Source organism: Rhipicephalus sanguineus, chromosome 1, assembly GCF_013339695.2.
Source record: "Rhipicephalus sanguineus isolate Rsan-2018 chromosome 1, BIME_Rsan_1.4, whole genome shotgun sequence".
NCBI classification, from domain to species: Eukaryota; Metazoa; Arthropoda; class Arachnida; order Ixodida; family Ixodidae; genus Rhipicephalus; species Rhipicephalus sanguineus.
In genome coordinates, this window is record NC_051176.1 from 60,411,798 (window position 1) to 60,438,630 (window position 26,833).

General features: G+C 44.9%; 1 protein-coding gene across 1 annotated transcript; it reads right to left on the bottom strand.

The window, feature by feature from the left end:
- Positions 1 to 747: 747 nt before the first annotated feature.
- On the bottom strand, positions 748 to 26,385 carry LOC119391916 (ankyrin-3). Its single transcript, XM_037659567.2, has 3 exons — positions 26,209 to 26,385; positions 13,727 to 13,804; positions 748 to 2,278 (listed from the first exon to the last, which is right to left on the bottom strand). Exons 1-3 carry the CDS (start codon positions 26,247 to 26,249, stop codon positions 1,099 to 1,101), a joined length of 1,299 nt encoding a protein of 432 aa, XP_037515495.1. The 5' UTR covers positions 26,250 to 26,385; the 3' UTR covers positions 748 to 1,098.
- Positions 26,386 to 26,833: the final 448 nt, after the last annotated feature.

Genomic DNA, 26,833 nt, shown 5'->3' on the forward strand with positions numbered 1-26,833 from the left:
TAGTACTCAGATATGAATTGATCTAAATTTTTTGGGTTCGGAGAATAATCCAAAACTCCGAATTTCGGAGAATTGTGGATTTACGAGAAATGAACTCCGGTAAACGCCGAATTTCTTCCAAAAATATAAACTCCGATAAACACCCGCCGATTTTCAAGAAATATAAACACTGAAAACACGGAGCCCTAATTATGCATTATGAAGGGCCATCACACCGTCGGAAGTAAGTGCCCTGCTTGGTCCTATCGCGCCCTCGTCGGGTCATGTGAAGAGAGTGGTGAACATTGCGATTGCCATGCGATTGACCGAGCTCGGGTGTAGCAACAACCTTAGGTGGATCATTCAAGCAGTGGCGAAGCCTAAGGAGCCGGAACGTCGTATGGGCAGCCTAATTGTCCTGGGAGGGGCGTCCATCCCTTCTAATATTACAAATCGTTTAGAGAAGGGTCCCCAGTTTGGACTGGAGCCTTGTGTCCCTCCCCACGAACTCACTGCCTTTAGAACAGATACTTGGGCGAGTTGGTAATGGTGCATGATGGTGCTTGGAAGCGCAAAACACACAAGAAACACAAGAACTAATATTGTAAGCAAATCTTTCTCATGCTTACCGCTGGCCTATTGATATTCCATATCTCATGAGCGCACCCTGCCGGATGTCTTAGCACTCAGTCAAGCCACTTTTTTTGCGTCGAGAGTGCACAAGTCTCTTTACACACGGTGTAAGCATATAAGTGTGAGGGATCAAAGCACACCTCGAAAACACATTTTTTATTTAAATAAAAGTAGTGCGTTGACACATGTTATGTTATCTTGCGAAACAGACGAATCACCACATCGCCATGCATACGTATGAGAGACCCATTGTGAATGTGAATAGCTATGCTCTTGAGTGGGAAAAACAGTCTATGGAACAATGATCAAGACCTCCTTAATGTTAGCGTATTGCGTTGAGAAGTGAATTTTGCACACCCTGCAAATGCGTCTCAAAACACTTGGTCTCATTCGCAACACTGCTCAAGTACTGTACACCTTGAATTTTCTTTCCGGCACCTCGTGCACTCTGGTTGACACAGCTGAAACGAGAGCCGGCGCCTCAGTTCAACCAACGCTCAGGAACATTTTGCCGATGACTGTGCAACGACGCACTGAATCGTGCCGGCGGAGCGCGTCCGCGTTTCGAAGCAAGGGTTCCGTGGCGCTTTCGTACAAAAGTCGTGTGGCATCCGCGAAGCCAGCAGCGACGGCCATGTCCAAAGGCGTCATGCCTTCGTCGTTTCGAAGGCTCGCGTCGGCGCCCGCGCCCAACAGCAGCGCTACGCACTTATCGTGGCCGCGGCGTGCAGCCACGTGAAGGGCCGTGTCGCCCCGGAGGTCTTGAACATCACGGACTCCGTAGTTTTGCAGCAACAACTCGAGCAGGTCGGCGGCGTTGCGTGAGGCGCAGTAGTGAAGCACCGTTTGACCAAAGCGGTCGCACAGCGACGGGTCGAGCACGTCAGCTGTCTGCGTGTCCCTCGTCATTTTCGCTGCACTAGCCTCCACGCTCGGTCCAGGTGGATCTGCAGATTCGCTCGCGGAGGAATCCTCCTTCACTCCATTTTGCTCCTCCGTCGCTATGTCCTGTTCAGTGGTGGCCTGAATGAGCAGCGAAGCAGTTTCGTAATGGCCCTTGATGATGGCCAAGTGCAAGGCCGTCTCGCCGCGTGTATTCTGCACGTTGCGGATATGCGCTGCCTCCAGCAGCAGCCGGACAACTTGTGGTCGGTCGTGGCGCCCGGAAGCAGCCAAATGCAAGCACGTGTCGCCATCCAGACTGACAGCGTCCGCCTTGCACCGCGAAGCGACCTCACGGATGACCTCCAACTGTGGCACTGTAGGTGCTGCGCTCGAGGACACAGCCGCCTTGACGCATGAGTGAAGCGGCGTTAGGCCGTAGACGGAGTCAGCCACGCGCCTCCACGACGTTGGTGGCACGTGCTCGAAAAGGAGAGCGGCCACGGCGGGGCTCCTGAACACCTCGTGCAGCGCTGTCCAACCGCGGTTGTCGCCCAGGCACGGGTCGCAGCCGAATTCGAACAGAACCGAGGCCACGGCAGCTCGGTCTAGGCGCGTGGCCTCCAAGATGGCGGTGCAGCCGCCCCCTTCTTTGCTTGGGTCGTCGGCCGTCAGGATACCCGACGACAGAGCTGCCGCTACGCCCCTCGCGTCGTCCGTAAGCACTGCCTCGTGTAGACGGCGGCTTAGTGTGGCCTCGATGTCGCTGCCTTCCATACTGCAACTGCACAAGGCGACAGAAAAAAAGAAAGCACTTGTGCTCTCTGTAAATTGGCATGGCAGAAAACACCTTACTTTCCTGTCTGAAGCACGTAGTACAAACGATGCAGCATTGGTGAAGCAGTAACTGAGCGGTTTCTTTTCAGGCACTGATAAGAATGTCTGACAACGAAAATAAATTTTAAAAAGCATAATTGTTCCCTATATGACCTTCACGACACCATAATAATAAACTAGCTACAGAAGTGGCAAAAATATTGTCCTTAACGTCATCTGTCTTTATTTCGTCAAGCGCCATCATAGTACGTAACTGACGGCGCGGCGGACACTTTGGCGCAGAAGGTCGGATAGTTAATCTCTGGAAGCCACGCCATGCAAACAACGGTAACAGCAATACAATTACAAAGGTGGCTCTAATTTCAAGCCTGTAATAAAATAGATAAAGTTGTACCACCAATATCCAAACTTACTGCAGTGACTAATTTATATCAATACTACCAGTGATTTAACTAACAGTAGCACTAGTGCTAACAGTTGTACCAGGAAATTACCAGTGTTTTAACACATGTTGCAGTTCCTTGAACCTGAAGCACTATTCGAGTGTTTTCGTTTATCGTCCCCGAAGGCTCCGTCATGTTATTATGCCCATTAAAGGAGTACTGACACGATTTTGACACAGTTCTTTGTGCCTCGTCCTGCCGTGCAGTTTTATCGAAGAACTGGCCCCGTCAGCGCACAGCCTTATCGGGGTCGTTGAACGCCATAATTTCATGTCATCGACAGTGATTCAACCAGAATATCGATTAGTCTGTTTTCGTTTTGCTATATATATATATATATATATATATATATATATATATATATATATATATATATATATATATATGGTATCTATAGGTATAGGCGACATTATTTGTAGGTTTAAATGGTAGTGCAATAATTATGCCCTGAATGGGAAGGAAGTGGATGAAAAATCAACTTGCCGCTGGTAGGGACCGAACCTACAACCTTCGAATAACGCGTCCGATGCTCAAGATATTGCGCTACAGCGGCGGTCGCTTGGCTGCGAGCGGCGCTGGCTAACACTCTCAGGATTACAGAAAAAGATGCCCAGTGAAGTGGATGGGAAAACGACCGCCCTTGTAGCTCAAGTGGTAGAGCATGGGACGCGTTATCCGAAGGTTGTAGGTTCTGTCCCTACCAGCGGCAAGTTGATTTTTCATCCACTGTAATTCCTCCTCATTTATGTAATAATTACTTCGCTACTGTTAAAACCTACAAATAATGTCCCCTATACCTGCCTTAGCTTTATTGTCTGCTGGCTTCATCAATATGAATTGCAGCCGCACGTAAAAACACACAAACAAAACACATTTATTCGACGTTTCGACAGGGAACCGGTCGAAACGTCGAATGAATGTATTTTTAAATGCGAAACATTTCTTAACGAACCAAAAGACACTTTGATCGCATCTATCTATCTATCTATCTATCTATCTATCTATCTATCTATCTATCTATCTATCTATCTATCTATCTATCTATCTATCTATCTATCTATCTATCTATCCTATTATCTATTCTATCTATCTATCTATCTATCTATCTATCTATCTATCTATCTATCTATCTATCTATCTATCTATCTATCTATCTATCTATCTATCTATCTATCTATCTAGCCGCCTACGCCTCGGCGCTCTCGTGGTCGTCTCCTTAACAGGTCATGACATGAATAACGTGACTTCCCTGTCGCCTAAGTCATGAAATACTTTCCAGAAGTCGGCACCTCCCTCCACCCAGACCTGTTCGTTGAAAAATTTGGTTAGCTGTGTGAGTGGAAAGAGGCAAATATATTAATACCGAAACCTGGAAAACCAAGACACCTTCAGAACTTGCGCCCCATTTCACTCACTTCGTGCATGGGTAAGCTGTTTGAGAAGGTCATACAAACACGATTAACAAACCACATAGAAAAGCACAGACTTTTTCCTGATTCAATGTTCGGATTCCGACCACATGTCTCAGCACAAGACGTTTTCCTCCTTTTAAAAAAAGAAGCACTAAATCCCCCGAACGGCAGTGATGACAAAATAGTCCTAGCACTAGACATAAAGAAGGCCTTTGATACAATAGCACATAGCCTAATCCTAGAAGAACTTCAGAATATTCAATGTGGAGAGCGAGTATATCAATACATACGCTCTTTCCTGAGCAATAGAACGGCAACCATGGGCCTGGGATCAACTAGATCACAACCATTTAGCATGCCAAACAGGGGAACGCCCCAGGGTTCAATTCTTTCGCCGCTACTTTTCAACATAGGAATGAGAAAGCTAGCGATAATGCTAGCAGAAGAAAGGGACCTAGGGTATGCGATTTACGCGGACGATATTACGATCTGGGCACATAAAGGTTCATACGGAAACAAACAGGATTCCCTACAGAGAGCTATCTCTAAAGTCGAGAAATTCACCGAAGACGTAGGAATGGAATGCTCACAAGTCCGAATTTATACGTATCCGGGCCCCGTACTCGAGAAAGCAGCAACGACCACACATAGAGCTACACCTAAACGGCTGGCCTATAAAAGAAGTGAAAACACTGCGCATATTAGGTCTGTGGATCCAGGAAAACGGCAAGGTAGATCACACCTTAGCCAACCTAAGGAAAACCACGACAAGCGTCGCGCGCATGATCTACCGAGTAACCAGAAATAAGAAAGGTTTCACCGAAGAGGAAACAACCAGGCTAGTGCAGGCTTTTGTCATAAGTCGCGTAACTTACGGCCTTCCGTTTCAAAAAATATCAAACAGAGAGACCTGCCAGGTAAATGCTTTAATACGCACAGCATACAAGACAGCCCTAGGACTCCCACACAATACAAGTATTGAAAAACTTGAAGACCTGGGGATTCATAACACATTTGAAGAGCTTGCAACGTCAGTTATTCTCGCGCAGCGGGAAAGACTCAACTCAAAAGAGCAAGGCAGAGCCTTACTACAAAAACTAGGGCATCCCTTGAGACCGCAACATTGCAGAGAACAAACACTTCTTCTACCCCATAAGGTCAGAGAACACATAATGGCATCTCCCGTTCCCAGAAACATGAGTGCAAAATATCACGCAGGCAGGCGAGAGGCCAGGGCCAGGGCATTGCAAAAGCAGTTTGGTCACAATCGGGACGTGTACTACACTGACGCCTGCAGAATAGCCAAAGACAAATACACTATTGTAGCCATAAGTCAAAAAAAAACACGATCACAGCTACCGTACGAACCACCTCAGTTAGCACGGCAGAGTCAACAGCAATAGCATTGGCCATACGAGATGCCGAATACAAGACCCAAGACGCCCTAGTCATCTCGGACTCGCAGTCAGCATGTCGTCAGTACACAACCGGAGCTGTATCAAAAATTACTGCGAAAATCTTAGGAACACACATGCAACAGTATCACGCTATCATTCGGTGTCCTGCACATGCGGGGCTAGAGGGTAACGAGAGGGCAGACGGTATAGCTCGCGGAATCAGTGTCCGGGCACCGATCGAGACTCTCGACGAACCTCCAGTCACCCCACGCGACATCCTGGAGGCACAAAGGAAAGAAAGGCAAAAATTCAGCCCACCACACCCCAAACTCGATATCGGGCAGGCTAGGGACTGGCGCCGGTTACAAACTAACACGTACCCCAATCTGTTAATTCTCAACAAAATCCACCCAACGCAGTACCCGGACACATGTCCTTGGTGCAGGGAGCGGCCATCTCTCACCCACATAACGTGGACGTGTACACTCAGGCCGCCCGAAATCAATTCGCCCTTATTGGGGAGAAACCCATTCGAGAGGCAGTGGGAGGTCTGGCTTGCGAGCAATGATCGGGAGAGCCAAGTAGCTCTACTCAATCAGGCCCAGCGAGCCGCAAAGGCCAGTGGGGCCCTGAACTAGGGGACCCACCCACCTTCGCCCTAATTCCCTTCGGTTCAATAAAGTTTGTACTACTACTACTACTTTCCAGAAGTCACGTGTGGCACATACCCGCATACCGCGGCTCGTGGTATGCGGATATGCGCCACAGGTAATTCGCAGTCTGTATCATCAGAGTTTGAAAATCTGAACGCTACAGCGTGAAGTAGCCCGTGTCACAGAAAGTGCGGTACCGGCGTCGGCGGCGTTGTCGATGCGTAAAATATGCCAATGGCGGCAAAGATAAAAATCATGCCAGTCAAGTATTCTACCACAGAGCCACGTGCTTCAAACTGCTTCGGAAAAAGACCCTATGCAAGTGTCATGTCGGGACAACGCTAATTGTTCCATTGTTGGCTATCCGCTTTTATATCAATGTAACAAACATGACCTACGACTCCGCAAGCTATAGTCAAGCTTTGCTCGAACACACCTACAACCACTAGTTATGATATGCATATCATCGCACCATAATGTGCAATTCGTGGCGAAAAACTGACGTTTGTGCTAAAACGCGCGTGCCGACGTTACGCCTTACCATGAGCTACCCTTAACACGCCAGTGTACTCGGCGTGCCTGGTTAATTCCACAATGTGCGCACAACTACTCACGTTGCACAAAGACGTCTATCCACCTCGCAATGCATGACTCAAGCAAAGCAAGAAATCCCGGCCGCGGAGGCCGCATTTTCGATGGAGGCGAAAATGCTAGAGGCTCGTGTGCTTGGATTTAGGTGCACGCTAAAGAACCCCAGGTGGTCGAAATTTCCGGAGCCCTCCACTACGGTGTCCCTCATAATCATATCGTGGTTTTGGGACGTTAAACCCCAACAATTATTATTATACCATTTTGACTCAAAGCAATACATCCGGCATAGACTGCTACTCGCTGACTACTTCGCATGAAATATACCTTCTTCAAGCAGACGAGCGCCACCAACGGGCGCGCAAACGCTCATGGGAAAAGTGTGTACGCCGCAGCAGCAGCCGCGATGAGCGCGCGGGCCTCGCGTTTCTGCTTTCCGCTTGCGCCGTACCAGCACTTATCAGATTTATTTATTTATTTATTTATTTATTTATTTATTTATTTATTTATTTATTTATTGATTGATTGATACTGTCAACCCACAATGGGTCATTACAGGGGTGGAATAAGTAAAAAAAAAGGAACATACAAGAGTGCTACTTTCTTTACAAAATAACATGCTCTACAGATGAAACAACATAAATCAATAATATTATACAAGTTTCAAACATGTTCGAACAAGTGAGCTATACTAAAACCGCTGATCCTCGGCCTTCATAATGAAAGAGAAGCGTTGCACACAAAGGTACAGAATAATTTATGAAGAAGTGCTAGGTTTAAACCTATATGATGTTGCATTTCGTGCAAGGAATTGAAAAATAAGCAGGCTTACAGGTGAAACACTTCTGAGAACAAATGACTCTTGATCCATGCGGTCACTGCATCAAAAATAAGTAGAAAATATAGGCTTAACTTCTTCCATAAATTCACCTAAGGACAATATTTGCACTGCAGTATCGGGGAGTCTGTTCCATTCATCAATGGCCTTAGGGAAAAAACTAAATTTAAAACAATCGATAAAGACAGAAGGTGGAGGAATGTATACATACGGTGTCTGTGCCTTAAATAAGTGTTTCTTTGGATGTTAAAGTAATCAGCTTTGTTTATGGTAATGAGATTATGAATAATAAGGAAGAGAAACTTTAGTCTTTCAAGTGAAGTCCTGGATTGTAATGAGGGTAGATGGCAACTTTGTTAAGTTCTGAAGGGGAGTCATGCCGCCGATACTTGTTATAAAAAACCTTAACGCGAGACGTTGAATTTTATCAAGTTTAGATTTATTTGTTACCGTCTATGGGTCTCATATTATTTTTGCGTACTCTGAAATAGGTCTGATTAATGTTTTGTATGCCAGAATTTTTATTTCAGGAGGTGCGCTGTAAATGCGTCTTCTTAAGAGCCATAGTGCATTCCGTGATTTGGTTCATACGTCATCAATATGAGTATTCCATCTTGAGTCGGACGTTATGGTGACACCAAAGTATTTATACGCGGACACTCTTGTTAAGACGGTGCTGCCAATGGAATATGTATGAAGCATAGGTTTCTTTTTTCTCGTAACCGACATGACAACAGTTTTTTTTGTGTTTAATACCATTTGCCAAGTGTCGCACCAGGTTTTTAATATTTTGCAGGTTTAATTCAAGAAGAGTTTGGTCATGGGGATTTTCTATTTTATTATATAGGACACAATCGTCTGAAACAACCGAATGGGTACTGTGATAGTAGTGGGCATATCATTAATGAAAATTAAAAAGAGCAGCGGTCCCAATACGCTACCTTGGGGCACTCCAGAAAGTACCGCTGAAGGATGAGAGCGATAGTTTCCAAGCATAACATACTGTTTTCTATTAGAGAGATAGGATGAAAACCACTTAGTTATCAGCGGATTTCCGAAAATTTTGTCAATCTTCAGGAGCAGTTTGGTGTGAGAAACTTTACCAAAAGCTTTGGCGAAGTCAAGGAATATTATGTCTACTTGTTTGCGATCATTCAATGCACATGCAAGATCATGAGTTAACTCAACCAGCTGAGTTACTGTCGAGTGCTGCTTGCGGAAACCATGTTGAGAACGATCTAGAATATTATAATCATCAAGATATACAGATAATTGCTTGGAGACAATGTGTTCAAGCAATTTGGAACATGTACTAATTAGAGAAATAGGTCTATAGTTACCAACGTCCAACATATTACCACTTTTATGAATAGGCACAATTTTCGCACATTTCCAAGCAGATGGCACGCAGGCAACAATAAATTGAAGACTGATAGATAACTGTGAGGTATTTAGAGGCCCACTCAGCATATCTATACAAGAACTCATTAGGAATGTTATCGGGACGAGGACTCTTTTTGCAATCAATGTTCAACAAGAGATTTAACACCCCATGTCCGTTAATTTCAATGTCATTCATAGGAGGTTGGTCGAAAACTACGTCAAATTTAGGTGTGGAGCCATCATCTCTTGTAAAAACGGTAGTAAAAAATGTGTTAAGAGACTGAGCTCCATCTAGAGTGTTGTCCGTACCGACAGTTCGAGGGGAGTTGATGTACTTCCAGAATTTACTGGGAGCATTTCTGAGGAAGGATGCCAAGGTAGTGCTGTAAAATTTATTTTTTAAGTCTTTGATTAGTTCCTGGCTCATATCCTTGATAATACTGTTGGTATATGGGCTACCAGCCTGTGTAGAGACCTGACATCTACGCTTTAATCTTCTTTTTAAATGAATAATATCTCTGGTTATCCATGGGTTTCTTTTTCTAGTGTTCTTAAGACGATGTGGAACATAGCAATTTATGCAGTGTTGAACCACGTTGAAAAAATAATCCCAGAGTTTGTCTACGCTCTCACCAGAACGGTACATAATAAAGAAATCTTCAAATGACGACGCAAGGTGATCCAGTATACATACATCATTAGCAGCTTTAAAATTCGGGATCATCTTTCGCAAATGGTTCTCCGAGATCTTTGCATCAAGTTTAAAACATGTGATAACCATATTATGGTCAGATATTCCATCCTCGACCAAGCAACTAGTAAGGTAGGGAAGCATTTTCTCAGAAATAAATACAAGATCTAGGATTGATGAAGTATCTGCGCAAACCCTAGTGGGTTCCGAAACAATCTGGGATAAATTAAAGGAGTAGGCTAAGTTAAGCAGTTCTTCACAGGAACGAAGTTCAGATGAGCCAGTATCTACCGTTGCCCAATTGATTCCAGGTGAGTTGCAATAAGGCATATATTATCTTTGTGACAAAAATTTGCTTCCATAACAGTTCTAAGCTTTTCCATTGGGCTGTCGGTAGAGCTAGGAGGCCTATAAAATACACCGACGTAAAGTGAACGGTTTGAAAGTTTTAGTTTAATCCATAGGGCCTCGATATCACATGAGTCCGGCATAATGGTGAACGTAATTGAATTTTTTACAAGAAAAGCTACACTCCCTCCTCCACCACATCTGTCTTTTCTCAAAAGAGTGTAACCGCAGGGAGTGACGTCAGCGTCAGATATGTCCTTACGGAGCCAAGTTTCCGTGATGCCAACTACATCTGGTTCATGCTCCAGAAGAATGCTTTCTAACACATCTAATTTGTTAAGTATACTTCGAGCATTAAGATTTATGATCTTAAAGCAGGCAAGGTAATTCGGTTGAATTCACGCATCCTCGCTCGTTGAAGGACCCGAGCACACGTACCGTCTATTATTTTCGTCATTCCAAGCGTAAACGGTGTTATTAATTTTTATCTTATTAAACATGAGCTTGACTCTCGCACCTTTCCTTTTTTCATCCACAGCTGAATTCCAGAGGTTTTTTCGTGCACTGTTGCCTCTCTTGGAGAAGTCCTCTTGGACGATAAATTGTGTACCTTTAAGCTTCGAGCAATTGTTCAGTACCTTCATTTTTTCGCGGAAGTCAACAAAGCGTAAAATAACAGGCCTGTTTTTTCGTTTATCTTCTTACCTATCCTGTGGATACGTTCAATCGAGGTTGATTGGACTTTGAGTATTTGCTCAAAAATGTCATAATTTACTTTGCGCATGAGACCTTCATCTGTTTCTTTGTCTTCTTCAGTTATTCCTCTTTATAAGGTTATTACGCCTTGAGCGGTTCTCTATATCATCAACTCTTTTGGTCAAAAGCGACATTTCACTATCAATTTTACTCATAGCGCAGTCTAGTAACGAAAGGCGATTGTGAACATCGTCCAAGGACTCTAGTTTTCTTTCAATAGCTTGCAGTCTACTGTCAACCTGCGAGAGGAAAGCCTCTGATGATGCTTGCCTATCTCTAATTTCCGTCACTTTCGCAAGCAGTTCTTTCTGAGACTGTAAGAGCTGTTCAAGTAAAGCATTATTGTTAGGTCCTGGGTTTTCTTCGATATCCCCAGAAAGTTTAAGCAGCAAGCCTATTATAGATAAGCATATAAAGATAAAGTAAGTTTGGCAAGGTGTAACATGTTATCGCGTAATTCAGTCGCGAATTTCTTCAGCCTTTAGCTGCGACGGCCTCTCTACGATTTCCACCTGTTCCACTGTTGTACCAGCTGAGCGACTCAGAAGTGCCACTTTTTTTCTTTTTGCACCAGTATGCCTTACGGCATTTATTGATATCAAAAAAGATACAACTCGGTTTCCTATTAAGTACAGGTTGGAATCAGCGTCCATAAACACTGTCGACGAGCACAAGGTGAGGTTCTAATATTATTGCGATAGCAATTATATGGACAGACTCGGCTGGATTTTGCCGTCGCCGTCGCCGCCGTCATGCACCGTATATGTTTAAGTATGTATATATCTATAAAAGCCCCAAAGAAAACTAATTCAGAAAAATGCTTCCGAAGCGCGGAATCGAACCAGGGACCTCTTGCTCCGCAGCGAGTGGCGCTATCCACTACGCCACGAAACGCAGATCCTCCACGCAGCTAACGGCGAGCGTTATATACACACCCTTTACCGCTGGACGGACTCAGAGACGGCAGGCGATAATAAGCGTTTCTTCATTACCAGCGAGATGGCGCTAGGAGCGTGACGGGCGCACTTAAAAGTCGTCGGCGATCTCGCTTGCTTCTTCTTATATTTGCGCAGGAATAACCTTGCCCTTCCGCTGTCTGCTCGCGCGGTTTTCTCGTGGTGAGGGGAAGAGTAATGTTTCAAGCCCTCACCGTGATGTCCGCGCTCATGTTACGGACCGTGCGAAAGTCACTCGAGCTAAACGAACATACAGAAGATGAGCGCGAACTATCAAGTGTCACAGCTCGACACTTGAAGCACGCTAGTTTCCTTCGCTCCTTCGGCCGTCTTTGCAACAGGAGCGCTGTTCAAACTGAGAGTATCCATTGGCGAGCCTCACTTCGTATAGCATTAATTACTTGCTATCGCATTCATTGCTTGCGGCGAAACTGTGACTTTTTCAAGAGTACGCTAGAATGAATAGTCGGCATTTAGTAAAATTAGATACATTCACTGGACAGCGTGCACATCGCTCGCACCATAGTTAACAAACGATCAGTGTCTATCTCCATTCGTTGACAGTAACTACAGGTGTTGATTCTACAAACGCCGGTTGTGTTTTCGAGTGTTGGCTCGCAGGTGACGAGTCTTGGATGGCAAGGCTAAAGACAGGACATTGGCTGCCTGACTGGGGCCTTGTCACCCGTACGATGCTCTACTGTTATGGAGTACAGAATACAAGGGCATAAAATTTTTACAATACAATAACAAACGTAAATTACTGATACAGGGCAATAAAAAATTAATAACGTTACAGAACTTCTATGCAATAACAATTAGGAACAAATCAGTAGGATGTGTAATAAAATAGATAAAGGTTTTCGAGTACAATATTACACTGACAAGATGACAATGTGACTAACTCAATAAATATCTGTGCATATAGGACAAACCAAAAACAACACGCGAAATAAAGTAAACCTGTTAGCAGTGGTTCAGTCACAAGTAGATTCAATAACAAGCCCTTATGGCATTAAATGCCATAGTGGCTAAACAAATAGAGCACTCCCCTGTTCTAGTAAACTCTAGTCAGAGTAATGTTCTCGACAGCTATTCCGTCAAAGCAATGCGTAGACAGCAGACGGATCGCGACTAGACGGCGTAGACAGTGATTTCGGCTCGCGTTCCTGTGGTCCGTATACTTTCGCTCACGGCTGTACGGGTTCTTTTCGTTTCATGTTCCCACGGAGCCAACGAGCAGCGGCAGACGGAAAAGCCGGCCCGCCTGACATACACTCTTTTCCCATAGTGCTCCGCGCGCCCGCGGGGCGTTCTGGGATTGCTTGAAAAAGGTCTATTGATTCCCACAACGCGTGGTGTTCTACCAAATTTGTTTTCGTTTTTTTTACGTGCGCCTGCACTCCATGACATCATCATTACTTATTAATCACTGGATCCAAGCCAAGTGAACTAATATGCGCGTGTTTTTTTTGTGTGTATGTGTGCTTGACCACACGAATAGAGAGAAGACCGTGCTAAGACCATGTTAATTAGTATCATGTTAATTAAGACTACGCTGATCAATACAATGTAATTAAACATTGGAAATCAGTGTGTGTGTGTGTGTGTGTGTGTGTGTGTGTGTGTGTGTGTGTGTGTGTGTGTGTGTGTGTGTGTGTGTGTGTGTGTGTGTGAGTGAGTGAGTGAGTGAGTGAGTGAGTGAGTGAGTGAGTGTGTGTGTGTGCGTGCGTGCGTGTGTGTGTGAGTGAGTGAGTGAGTGAGTGAGTGAGTGTGAGTGCGTGCGTGTGTGTGTGTGTGTGTGTGTGTGTGTGTGTGTGTGTGTGTGTGTGTGTGTGTGTGTGTACGTGCGTGTGCGTGTGTCAAGTTCGCCTTATCGCCGCATGGCCAGGTGGCGCTTTGGAACGTACGCATTATATTGCACACTTACGGCCTAAGCAGTCGGCTGTTCCGCGGCTGGCGTTGGGTGACTCCGACGATGACTGGCTTCACCTCCGCGTCAAGATCCCTGTGACACACGAACACATACCTTGTCACACGCTGTTTTGGGCATGTAATATCACTCGCCTAGCTGTTCGATGGACACGAACATGAACACGCTCAATTCTCAGGAGTACCTTAGGGCTCAACCCTTGGGACATTGTTACATTTTATATGTCAGTGATATTGCACCGTACGTTCTGCAAAACTCAAACTCATTGCTGGTTGTCGAATTAGCACGCGCTAGTACCGCTGCCCACAAGCCTTTGGTGTCTAACTTGGGGAATGAAAATCAACAACTCGAAGTCAACAACTACCAATATTTCTATAAAGCAAGTGATAATTCTATTCGATTATTATACTGCGAATCGCACCTTGGTGACAGTGGATGTTCTTAGGCACGTCGGTGTCGCAATTGCGTATAACTTAAAGCGGCATACATATTTTGATAACGTATGCACTAGGGTATTACGGTTGTCATATTTACTCAGAAAAAACCGCAGGACACAATCCGGGATGCAAAACTTGTTGCTTTTGGAACGTTTAGACGACCGACCCTTGAATATGCGAATATTGCCTGGAGTCTTGATAAGAAACTATTTCTGAAGAAACTAGTGAGAATAGAACGGCTTGCGGCACGTTTTATATCTTCTAAATACAGAAAGGAGGACACAGCCACACCATTCTTACAATTATAAGATCTAGATGGGTTGAATAAACGCAAACTTTAACCCTTTGTGAGGAACTATCATCAAAGTAATTTTTTCCCCTTAAAATCTGCAGAACAACATTTAGAATGGCTTGAGAAAATGTTTGACACTATGTTCAAGAAAGTCGGCAGAATAGATTCTGAGAAAAAAGTACATATATGTACCATTGTCTCTATAGCAGGGCATGAAAAGTGGTACACATGTGTACCGCTGTCCTCAGGTGGTATCAAATGAAAAAAAAAATTGAGCAGGAACATTATTTACAAACTTAAGGGGGCTGTTTACTTTTAGAATTGTTTCAAGCATTCCATGCGCAGCGGAACTTGGTATTGGCTGTGCAGATAGCTGCTGTGCAATTACGGCTAGCACACGCGAAGGCGACCTGCGACAGGTAGCCTTCGCCAGGACAGCCAACGACAGGACAACCACCGCGACTGCAGTAATTCGCTGCACTTAAAGCGGACTGCGATTGACGACGCTTTTGGAAACAAAACCTGCGCTAAAATAAAAAGTGAAACCACTGCATGTGTCAACTGTACTGGTGCATCAGCTGTCTTATTAGGGCTAACACCACCAGCCAAAATCAAGCCAGAGAATGCTTCGTTGAAGAAAACTCAATAATAAGCCCAGCAAAAATCTCTTTCTGTGTTGCAAGTGAGTCACTAGGCTCTGTTTAGTAAACGGGTAAAATGGGACACTTCACAGGCATGTCGAAGCAATGTTTTCAAGGGGCTCATTTAGGCGACTACAGCTGATAGCGAGCAGTAGTCGAGGCACGCGCGAAATCCACTTTGCTATCGCGCCACATGTCGTAGCGAAGTAAAAACTCGGTAGATGGGCCATCAGTAAGAGCGGCACCAATGTGAGTGTTTGAAGCGCAGGGAAAAAGTGGAACAAATTTGTACCACTCTCCTACAAAGGGTTAAAGTAGACTAAAGGCAAGTGTTTTTCAACTGGAACGGCTAGTAAAAATGTGGGCAGCTTGCAGTAGTGGTGCAAGGGTGGACTAACAGTGGCCGACCTAGATTATTAACAAGGTCTTAATTAGAATGATTCTAATTAGTATCGTGTTAATTAGCACGTCTTAATTACAAAGGTCAGAATCACCAAGGTCCTAATTAGCATGGTCTTTATTACCAGTGCTTTAACATGATCTTAATCAGCGTGGTCATTTGAACGGTATTAGTTAACATGATACTAATTAACGTGGTAATAATTAGCACGGTTCTCTCTCTCTGTTTCTGTCTGTTTCCTGCTCTCTTACAAAGCACAGGGTTGCGCGATTGAGGTACGGACAGAAGGGAGACACGATTAGACACACGAAACGCAATCCACTGCAGGAATTGCGAATCAGTGCACTGTAATAGCAAGGAGCACAAATGAAAAGACAAATGCATCAGCGAGCCGTCCATTGCCTTATCTCTGAAAGAGATAGCACTTTTGAGTGTTAGTGTACACATGAATGTGAACTCTAGGAACATGCGTAATGCGTTGGTATCATGTGTATAAAAGGTCACGCAATTTTGAAGTAAAGCTGTTGTAAGCTTGCGCTTCGTATAGGCTTCCAAAGCAACGTCGAGCGGCGCCACTGCTCTTGTCGCAACTGAGGGCATCCACGGCCACAACACTGCCGCCCCCGCATCCGCGCACGCGCAGAGCTCTCGGATTTCATCTGTGGTGCGTCACAGTGTACTATTGCTGACTAGCAGTGCTCTGGGCCGAATGAGGAGCGCGTGCGCGCACGTGTCCTTGCCGCCGCCGCTGGCAAATCCGGCGACAAACCACCTTCGCGGGCAGCGTCTGCCCCAAGTAACGCATAGTTCAGCCGTGCGAGCGTCGCGCCCGAACTTGAGCTCGGGTTCCCTACGTCTAATCGCGTCTCCCTTCTGCCCGTGTCTCAATCGCGTTCCTCTGTGCATTCTGATGGCAAACCAACAGGCCTAAATTGCATTGTTTCCCTCTCTCTTTCTTTTTCTCCTTTCTCTTCCACTTATCTATTCTGTGCTTCTCTTTCGTTTTCGTCAGAAAGCACACGCGCTGAAGAAACGCTTGCATTGCACATTCATCGTGCCAACCTCAATGGTTGTGCTGGCCACAGGCCTTAATAATCCGCCAAATTACCAGGCGATACAGGAGAATGTACTATACCTATCCTGATTTCTCGTATGTACGTCGCCAACAAGAAACTGTCTTTAGTTATAGTAGATCCTACAGGCTGAAGAAGAGGACGAAGAGAGCGCGCACCGGCCGAGTTACTGCGCTGCACGCGCTAGGCGCAGCTTAGTTTTCTGGTCACGCGAAACGGCCGAATGAAAAGCTTAAACAGCTCCGCTGTTAAAAGTGAGAAAAGAAGTCGCAGGGGAAATCATACTAGAGTTCTCCGATGCGGCAGTTTGGGCACGTTGGTAATCCTATTTCGACGAGAACTATAAAGTAGAGCTGTGCACGGGCCGTATTTCCGAGCCCGAGCCCGGCCCGGGCCCGCTCACTTTGTCGAAGGCCCGCCCGAGCCCGACGGCAAAGGGCTACGAGCCCACCCGGCCCGGTCCGACGTACGAAAACACAATCCCGGGCCCGGCCCGGCCCGGCCCGGCTTTTTGAAGGTTCGCTGCGAAAACGAAACATCATTTTCCGGCAGTTTGGCATTTTATTGAGCATATTAAATATGACAAAACGAGACACGACGAACAGTCTCTATTACACAGATTACAGATTACAAGTAGACGGCCTCATGCCAGCAACAATGAAGTTCGCTCGCCAAAGCCGTCACGTGTATGGGGTACGCCCATGCAAGCGTCAGCTTGCACGAAGGCGATCTACGTCGGGTCGCTCGTCGCTGTCGCGTGCATTTTCACTCATATGGGATTTGGCCTTAAATCTAACGCGAACAGTCGCGTAGCACCGTCACTAGCTCAAGTGGTGTTACTTCTCTGTTTGTCGGAGTGCAACAGAGGCAGTGCTTTACCTGCTCCCCTTTTGTTTAAAGTAGCGAATGGAAAGGAAAAGCGGTAAAGGGCGGTCGCGGAAAAGGCGCTGTATGCATGCTGGAAAACAATTCCCGCTCATTCTCTATATTTCGGGCTTGAGTCGGGCTTTGAGCCAGGCCCGAGCCCGGCCCGATAAAACTCCAAGTAGCCCGAGCGCGGCCCGGGCCCGAGGTGAAAATACGTCGGCCCGCCCGAGCCCGGCCCGCGGGCCGGGTCGGGCTCGGGCTTTCGGGCTAACCCGGAGCCCGTGCACACCTCTACTATAAAGTTCAAGCAAAACATGGACGAAAAAAAAAAAAATAAGGCAGCTTAGCACCAGTGCCAAGCCTGAAGGAAGTGTGGAGCTGGGTGGCCGTCTTTGTTTCTCTTTATTTTTCTAATTCTTTCTTCGACTTTTTTCTTTCCGTGCGCATTTAGCTCTCTTCGAAATCGGTTACGAACGTATCAAAACTGCGGCATTGGTGAAGTTTATTTCTAGTACAACGGGCCCTGTCCTGAACCTCCTTCGTGATTCCATTGCTACAGTGGGACCAAAATGGCCAAGCGGTAGTCAGCGAGGTTGCATTCCAGATCCACTTCAATCCGTCTGGATGCCAACCATGTTTTCGTCAGCTGTGTCGTCTTGTTTGCATCGCGTCACTTCCTTAATTGGGCCACTCGAAGTAAGCACAAAGTTCGTCTTCGCGAAAGCGCTTTCGCGGCTTGCGCAGCGCAGACGAACGTGAAGCCGCCGGGCACGTGGGAAGCATGAAAGTAGAGTGTACTAGAACAGGGGAGTGCTCGGAACGGCCGCAGCACCAATATACAGAAAGCGAAGCCCAAACAGGGTCAATCCACCTGCGGCGCTGCGATCGGTGAGTTGCGCGAGGCTCCGCGAAAGTGGTGCAGGGGTAGAATGCCCGCTTCGCAGTGAAAAGGCCCGGGTTCGAATCGCAGCTGTAGATGGTGGGTTTTTATTCTTAGTGTCACCTTTTATAGATGCGTTGGTTTTTTTACTTGGTTTCTCAAAACTAGCTTGTGTCGCTACGTATTGCTACAAAAAGTAATGTAAAATGTGAAATCTTGTTTCGAGTTTATATCCCGCCAATATTTCTAAATCAATTCGCAATTGAAGCAGACGATGAGGCGACCTTCTTGGGAATTAAACTGGACCGTCACTTGAAATCTCATTCGCATGTTGCATACCTGCGAAAAAAAATGGCTTACGGCATACGTGTTTATTTAAATCTCGCGACATATTTTCCAAACCTACATTGCTTTCATTGTACTACGCTTTCATTCATTCTCATATTAATTACTGCATCACATCTTGGGGCAATACTTACAGCAGTCATCTCGTCTCCCTTCAAACTATGCAAAATCACTCTATTAGAATACTTACCCACAGTCATCGCAGTGATGCTAAAGCACTTCTGCATGCCAGCAACATCCTAACAATCGAGAACACTTTCAAATATAATCTAGGAATACTAGTTTTCAAGCAAATGAAAAATCAGCTTCCTTTGTTTATAATCCCTCCATCAAGTCTAGAGAATACAAACTTGACAAGGTTTGCAATCAATTTTATCTTACTACTAACTACTACTAACTATGGCATACTTCATACTTCATAGTTCATACTAACTATGGCAAACAAACACCCCACTTCACTGGAATCTATCTCTGGAATATTATACCTTCAGGAATGAAAGCCTCGCAATCAATCGGCATATTCAAAAAAGATATGAAGACTTTCCTCACATCCATTCCATAATCTGGATAGTTTTGGTCACTTCTATTACCCCCGTTCCCTTTCATGCTTTCTCACAACCTAATGTTAACGTAGCATCGCATCATCATCTTACATTGCTATCAGATGTCACTGTTTAGCTTTCTTTTCCGTCGTTTATTTTTTACTATCTTTCACCATGTAATTATCTGAAAACTGTTTAGGAGAGTTGAATTACCTCTATTTTTTATGTTGTCTAATTTCGGTTTTCGTTCATGCTTTCTGCTATTGTTTTTCTTAAGTAGACCTTCTTTTCTTTTTTACCTGCGATGTATTTGATTACCTGTTTTCTCTACCACTGTTAACTGCATCAATTAATTTTTTCTACATTCACTACTGTAGGAGGTCCCGATACAGTCTCTGACTATGGGACCTCCTTCTGTATACACAAATGTTGTAATTGATTCGATGACTAAATAAAACCATTTCTGATTCTGATTCGGAGTCTCGTATTCGCGAAAATCTCGGAGGCTATAATTTGCGTTTTTGTTCAATACCGGGCGGTGGCGCTGCAAATCACTGCGCTCACTGTCAAATTTCATTTATTTTACTTCACATTTTGCATTACTTTTTGAACCTAACACGTAGCAACTGAAGCTAGTTTTAAGAAGCAAGAGAAAATCAATATAGCTATAAAAGGTGACACTAAGAATAAAAACCCACCACCTACAGCTGCGATTCGAACCCGGACCTTTTGAGTGGGAAGCGGGCATTCTACCCCTGCACCACTTTGGCGGAGCCACGCGCAACTCTTAAACGATGACAGATTACACACTACCGATCGCAGCGCTGCAAGCGGATTGACCCTGTTTGGGCTTCACTTTTCGAATCTCGTTCCGAGCACTCCCCTGTTCTAGTACACTCTAATGGAAGGCACTGGAGGCAGTCATCTTGGAATATGCGGGGAGTCGACGCACGCGCCGACACACCACACGTGGGTCTCGCTCCGCTAGCCCGTTCGTGGCTAAGCGGAGGCTTATCGTGTCTTATCGTAAATAGGATCGTGCGTGTGAGACTGCGACGGTCTTACACGTTCCTTATTTTGCATATGCTGCGGTGAGACGAGATCTCTCAAAGCTGTCTATTGACGCACCGTGATAGCCGTTTTGTAGTTGCACAGTTTTGATAAAATGAAGGTTTTCCATTGACTTCTCTGATCTCGCTTGCTAGCCTGGCATAAAATGAAGAGAAAACATGCCAACGATTGCGTTTGGTGGATGTTGTAAAATATAGACTGTAAACATCGCGTAAATGTTGCCATTATTGCGCTGAGTATTTACGGAGGGGTGTACGAGACCTGCTTAAATCGCTGACGGCTTTTGAGTTGATAGAAAGCAATGAGAGTGCCAACGTATACAAGTAGCGGTGAAGACTACGTGACTGAAGACGTGAATCCTGGTCCACAAAGTAAACGATGATGCGCAGAAAGAGACGCCACATTCTACGCCGATGTCTAAGAACCTTTATTTGTTTATTTCAGCATAACCTAAAAGCCCTCTGTTTCAGGGTGTTACATAGGGGCGATATGCAACATCGCGAGATATAACAGCAACAAAACGTACGAGTTAAAAAGAAAAAGAGAGTGAAGACAATCACACTCTGCACACAGCAATGATTTTATCGCTCTTTTCTAGAAATAATAATAACGAGAACTAATAATTGCGTCTAACAAAGAAAAAAGAGCCTTTAAAAGTCTACTTTCTAGAAATACGAGTTTATAGGCTCAAAAGAGTATCGCAGAAGAAAATGAGCGCGAAAGGGCCACACAAATTGAGACATCAACTTGGTTCATATTACAGTCACCAAGATTGTGCTCACCCTGTCAAAGTTCGGCTTGCTAGCTTCTGAAAAAATCGTAGACTACTCCAGATCTTATCAAAAATTCTTCAACGCAGAATTTTTCATCCCTTTAAGCTCCCATCTTCTCCCAAAGTTCTGACTTTTTTGGATTATCCCAGAGGACGAACGAATATAGGGAAGGTTCTTTTTCTGTCGAAACATGCGTTTTTGACAGAAATAGTAGAGCAACACACTCATTCTATGGAGATTTCGGTTTCGACTAATACCAGCGCGAATATTCTTTTTTGTATTATTGAATGCACGTCAGGAGACCTTCGCTCCACGCGGAGTCGCCGGCCACTCCTTTTCTCCTACGGACAATATAAACTAGAACGCTATGGCAAAAATAAAGCACTGAAGCACTCAAGAATTTCGTGTTACATCTAGATTTCGCGATTTTTATTTCCTTGTTCCTCTATCACAATTTAAACGGCATTGCAAGGTTGATACTGACTGCTAAATAGCTTTACGTTTCCATTGAAAAACGGTCAGATCATTTATGCGATTCTATGGGCTCTGTATGTGTGGAACGATGACATATTAATATCGGTAACACGAATCATCATCATCATCATCATAATCATCCTATCTTATGTCCCCTGCTGGACGAAAGCCTCTCCCAATGATCCTGCGCCAGCTGATTCCATTTTGTTTTAAATGCGAAGCATTTCTTAGCGAACTTCTGCGACTTTGAGCGTATCTATCCCTCTATCTATCTATCTATCTATCTATCTATCTATCTATCTATCTATCTATCTATCTATCTATCTATCTATCTATCTATCTATCTATCTATCTATCTGTCTATCTGTCTGTCTGTCTGTCTGTCTGTCTGTCTGTCTGTCTGTCCGTCCGTCCGTCCGTCCGTCCGTCCGTCCGTCCGTCCGTCCGTCTATCTATCTATCTATCTATCTATCTATCTATCTATCTATCTATCTATCTATCTATCTATCTATCTATCTATCTATCTATCTATCTATCTAGCCGCCTACGACTTTGAGCTCTCCTGGCCGTTTCGTTAATGGGATATATACCAAAATTGGTATGACATAACATGACCGTATTACGAACATAAGTGCCAGGTCATAACATGAATATCATGATATGCATGTCATGAACAGCATGATTTACATGCTACGGTCTTGGGGCTCTTGCGGCCGTTTCGTTAATTATATATATACCGAAATTGGTATGGCGTGACAACAGTGTATGACGAACACAAGCGACAGGTCCTAATGTGCAAACCATGACAAGCATGTCATGTACAGCATGATTCACATTATATGGTCTCGGGGCGCTGGTGACTGTTTAAATGAATGGACACATACGAAGACTGGTATGATGAGACATTTCTGTACGACGAACATAACTGACACATGGTAACACGAAAATCATGACATGCAAGTCATGTACGACATGATTTACATGCTACGCTCATGGTGGCCGTTTAAATGAATAGATACATATCAAAAGTGGTATGATGAGACATTTCTGTATGACGCACATAACTAACAGATGGCAACATGACAATCATGACATGTAAGTCATGTACGACATGACTTACATGCCACGCTCATGGTGCCCTCGCGGCCATTTCGCTCGCTTGATATGCACCAAAATTGGTATTACCCGACGAGACTGTTTGATGAACTTAAATTAGAAGTGATTACGTGAAAATAATGACATGCAAGTCATGTACGAAATGATTTACATGCCACGCTCATTGTCCGATCATTGCCGTTTCGCTCGCTTGATATACACCAAAATTGGTATTGCGCAACGAGACTGTATGATGAACGTAAATCAGAAGTGGCAACGTGAACATCGTGACATGCAAGTCATGTACGACATGATTTACATGCCACGCTCATGGTGACCTCGCGGCCATTTCGCATGCTTGATATACACCAAAATTGGTATCGCGCGACGAGACTGTGAGATGAACGTAAATCAGAGGTGGTAACGTGAAAATCATGACATGCAAGTCATGTACGACATGATTTACATGCCACGCTCATGGTGACCTCGCGGCCATTTCGCATGCTTGATATACACCAAAATTGGTATCGCGCGACGAGACTGTGAGATGAACGTAAATCAGAGGTGGTAACGTGAAAATCATGACATGCAAGTCATGTACGACATGATTTACATGTCACGCTCATTGTCCGATCGTTGCCGTTTCGATCGCGTGATATGCACCAAAATTGGTATTGCGCGACGCGACTGTATGATGAACGTAAATGAGAGGTGGAAACTTGAAAATCATGACAGGCAAGTCATGTACGACATGATTTACATGCTACGCTCATGGTGCCCTCGCGGCCATTTGGCTCGCTTGGTTTACACCAAAATTGGTATTGCGCGACGAGATTGTATGGCGAACATAAATGAGAGGTGGTAACATAAATATCATGACATGCATGTCATGTACGACATGATCTACACGACACTGTCATGGTGCGCTTCCGGCCGTTATGTGAACAGGATATACACCAAAATTGGCATGGCATGACACTAGTGCGTCATGAACATAAATGACAGGTCATGCATTGTATATTCCAGAATATACATTTCATTAGCATGGCATATACCGGATTGTAGATGCATGCATGTATGTCAAACATGCGATATATAGTGAACTATAATTCCATGGCATGATTGACTTCACTTGTCTCCAAGACAAACAAGGCGATGTAGCAGCTCTCTGCCGGCTTCTTCGCATTACATCGATTCCCACAGTGCGTGGGATCTGCCGTATATTTAATTTCACAACTCTTCGTTAGTTGCCGCCTTTACAAGGCTGCAAGTGCCGTGAGAGCACTATTCAAAATTAATTAGCAATGAATTGAAAAGCTATCAAGTTAATCATAGTTAAATTACTCATTACTGCAACTCACCATTCATATGTGATAGCCTACTTTTATGTCAAACTTTGGGAGACGGGACTGTAATCTCTGCGGAAGCCAACTTTACCGCAATATGCAAACAACGATTCGAATGCAAACATATTCATCAATGTTTTCATCACGACCGCGGCGGGCGCATTTCAATGGAGGCGAAATCCTAGAGGCCTGTGTACTTGGATTTATGTGCACGTTAAAGAACCCCACGTGGTCGAAATTTCCGGAACTCTCCACTACGGCGTCCCACGCAATTATATAGTTTTGGGACGCACAACCTCAACAATTATTATTCTCATCGACGTATACGTAATGGCTACTTCAAGAGAGCAACGGCTGGTGATACAGCATAAACAGCACTGTCGCTTATAATAAAAGCAACATTGTCAATATGAAAACTGAATAACAGCTGTGGATAAACACGGACAGCTTTCCTTATTTTTGTTTTACAGGTCCTACAGGAACCAGAACAAAAATAAAGAAGATAGCAACGCGCCGCGAATGGCAACTGAACCCGGAACCTTCGCATACCATTGAGCAAATACATCGGAGGCTTCAGCCACTCCTCCACCCTCGCGGGCACATAAATGTAGGTGCATTGTCAGATCCATTGCCAGCCATGGTGACGGATGTCAAGCATCCTTTCAGCAAGCTATGTCGCTGCGTCGAACGTGTTTTTTATTTTTTTTTTGTTTTTTGTTTTTTTGGTGGCGAGAAAATGGCTCGTGAATCCTTTTAGATTACCTATACTACAACGACACCGCGGTTGCTGAGGTAACACGAGTGCACTTCAGAAAATTAGGCCCAGTTCCAATACGTTATCAGTCTAGGTCTGAACATTTTATCCCCGTCTAGTCGTATCGAACCACACCAGGACGTAATCGCAATACCCCCCAAATATACCATCTATTTCTAATCGCTGCTGGCCGATATCTGCGTGATAAGTATGCTTTATCAATCAAGGCAACTCTAGTGGAGAGCCGGGCTATCATCGCGGCTTGGCCGAGTGCAATGACTCCACGAGATAAGTTCCCCCAGTATTTTCTTAGCAGCAGAGCTGTTTACGGTCGAGGTTAATCCCTGTGGAGTGTGACGCAGCTCCTAGCTGCCGCAGAAATTGGGCAAGCTCCACTACTCACCTCCGATCCGCAAAACGTTATGAATCTATAACTAGAAGCAGATTCACTGACTTAACTTCGCGAAGACTGGTTCAACAGTGAAGATGGTGGCAAGACTACTATAGAGCAAAGTCAAGCAATGAAATAGCAATATGATGCCACTAGATCTGCTGTTTAGCCGGTCTTCGCGACGTTGGAAGCTGCCTCAAAAAAAAAAAAAAGTTTTTTTCTTGTTGAAAGGAAAAAAAAGCAAAGTGCCGTGCAAGAAGCGTTGTCATACATAATGCTTAAAAGTAGTATGAAATCGTGGCAAGAATGTTTGGAAATAGAGCAAAAATAATTAGAGTTCTCTAAGCATCTTGTTCTTTATGTAGCTTTGTTTCAATGTTTATACATTAGTGGCTGAAGCGGCCTGTAATTGCGAACAAACAGCCATTTGATACAACGTGTCTGTCCGCGAATTATCGGTCAGAGACACGATATGAAAAAGGTCACACACTTAATTATCCGTCACTAGGGGAGCCGATGTAGCACAACTTGCTCCTGGGAAACGGGTAAGAAACGCAATAGCTTTAGAACCAGAGAAAGGGCTCGCCTGCTCTTAGGTCAGAAATTTTCCCTCCGTTGCGCGTCTCATCTTCCTCCGCAGAAGCGCCACTCTGGGCCCCAATGACAACCGATATTTGCATAAAACACATCACCAAGGTTTTCGCAAATAACAGTAATACAAATTTTCAGCACGCTGAGACCCAGCGACAGCAATAAAGGCTTACTGCAAGCACAGCGTCAAAAACACAGGGACAGAGGGAATTCACACGACATGCCCTCGGTCGGTTTGTTTTTGCGCTTCCTTCGCTCTCTGTAGTATTCCTACCCTTGTAAAAAAAGAAAGTCGTTTTCGTTCATTACAACTTTAGAACCTCTTCATTCACATGCTGTGCCATGCAATCAGACGGCTCAAGAAAAGATGCCGGATGCCTCAAGCTAAATGCGATGGTTGCGAGGCATCGGTTATATCGGCATTTGGCACGAAGGCTGAGCGGCCAAAGAAAGACGAAATGCTGTTTCTGTAAGCAGCCCAAAGCATCGCTTCTCAATAACACTCACTCTTCGTCGCTGCTGGGTAGTACACATTGTCGCTTGTCCATGGCTGTCAGTGTGGCACCTGCCTCAACGAGCCTCTTTCTTCACTCGACGTTTCAGCCGGAGGTCGCTTCCTGCAGCGCACGTCCCTTTCCTGTGCCCGCGAGAAAACAGCAAAATGGCCGAGTTGACGACACATCCGTCCTATACGCTGCCTCGACTGATACCGTCTCCAGTTTTGAAAAAGCGTACTGCTTCGCCCAGCCACGCGCGTCACGTCTGCAGCCATGCGTTCGGGGTTTCGAAAACCGATACGCCTGTATCGCGTGAGTCAGAAGCGCGCGCGTATTTCTTGCGTTTGTTTTCGCAGCCGCGTTTCGGATAACGCACGGCTGTGCCTACACATCATGGCTTTACTGTTTGCTTCTTCCACATTCGTTTTGCGCCTTCCATCTGGACACGCACGCTATTGAGAAAAGCGTCAGTGTGAAAGCACGGATACGCGTGAAACCTAAACGTCCGGCTAACGAAATATTCACGAGCAACGTGCACATTCATACGAAATCAATATCACTTGATGACGTCCAGTGCATATCCATAAATGGCCTTCTGAAGATGCATGTTTATGCATATTCAACATGCATTTTGT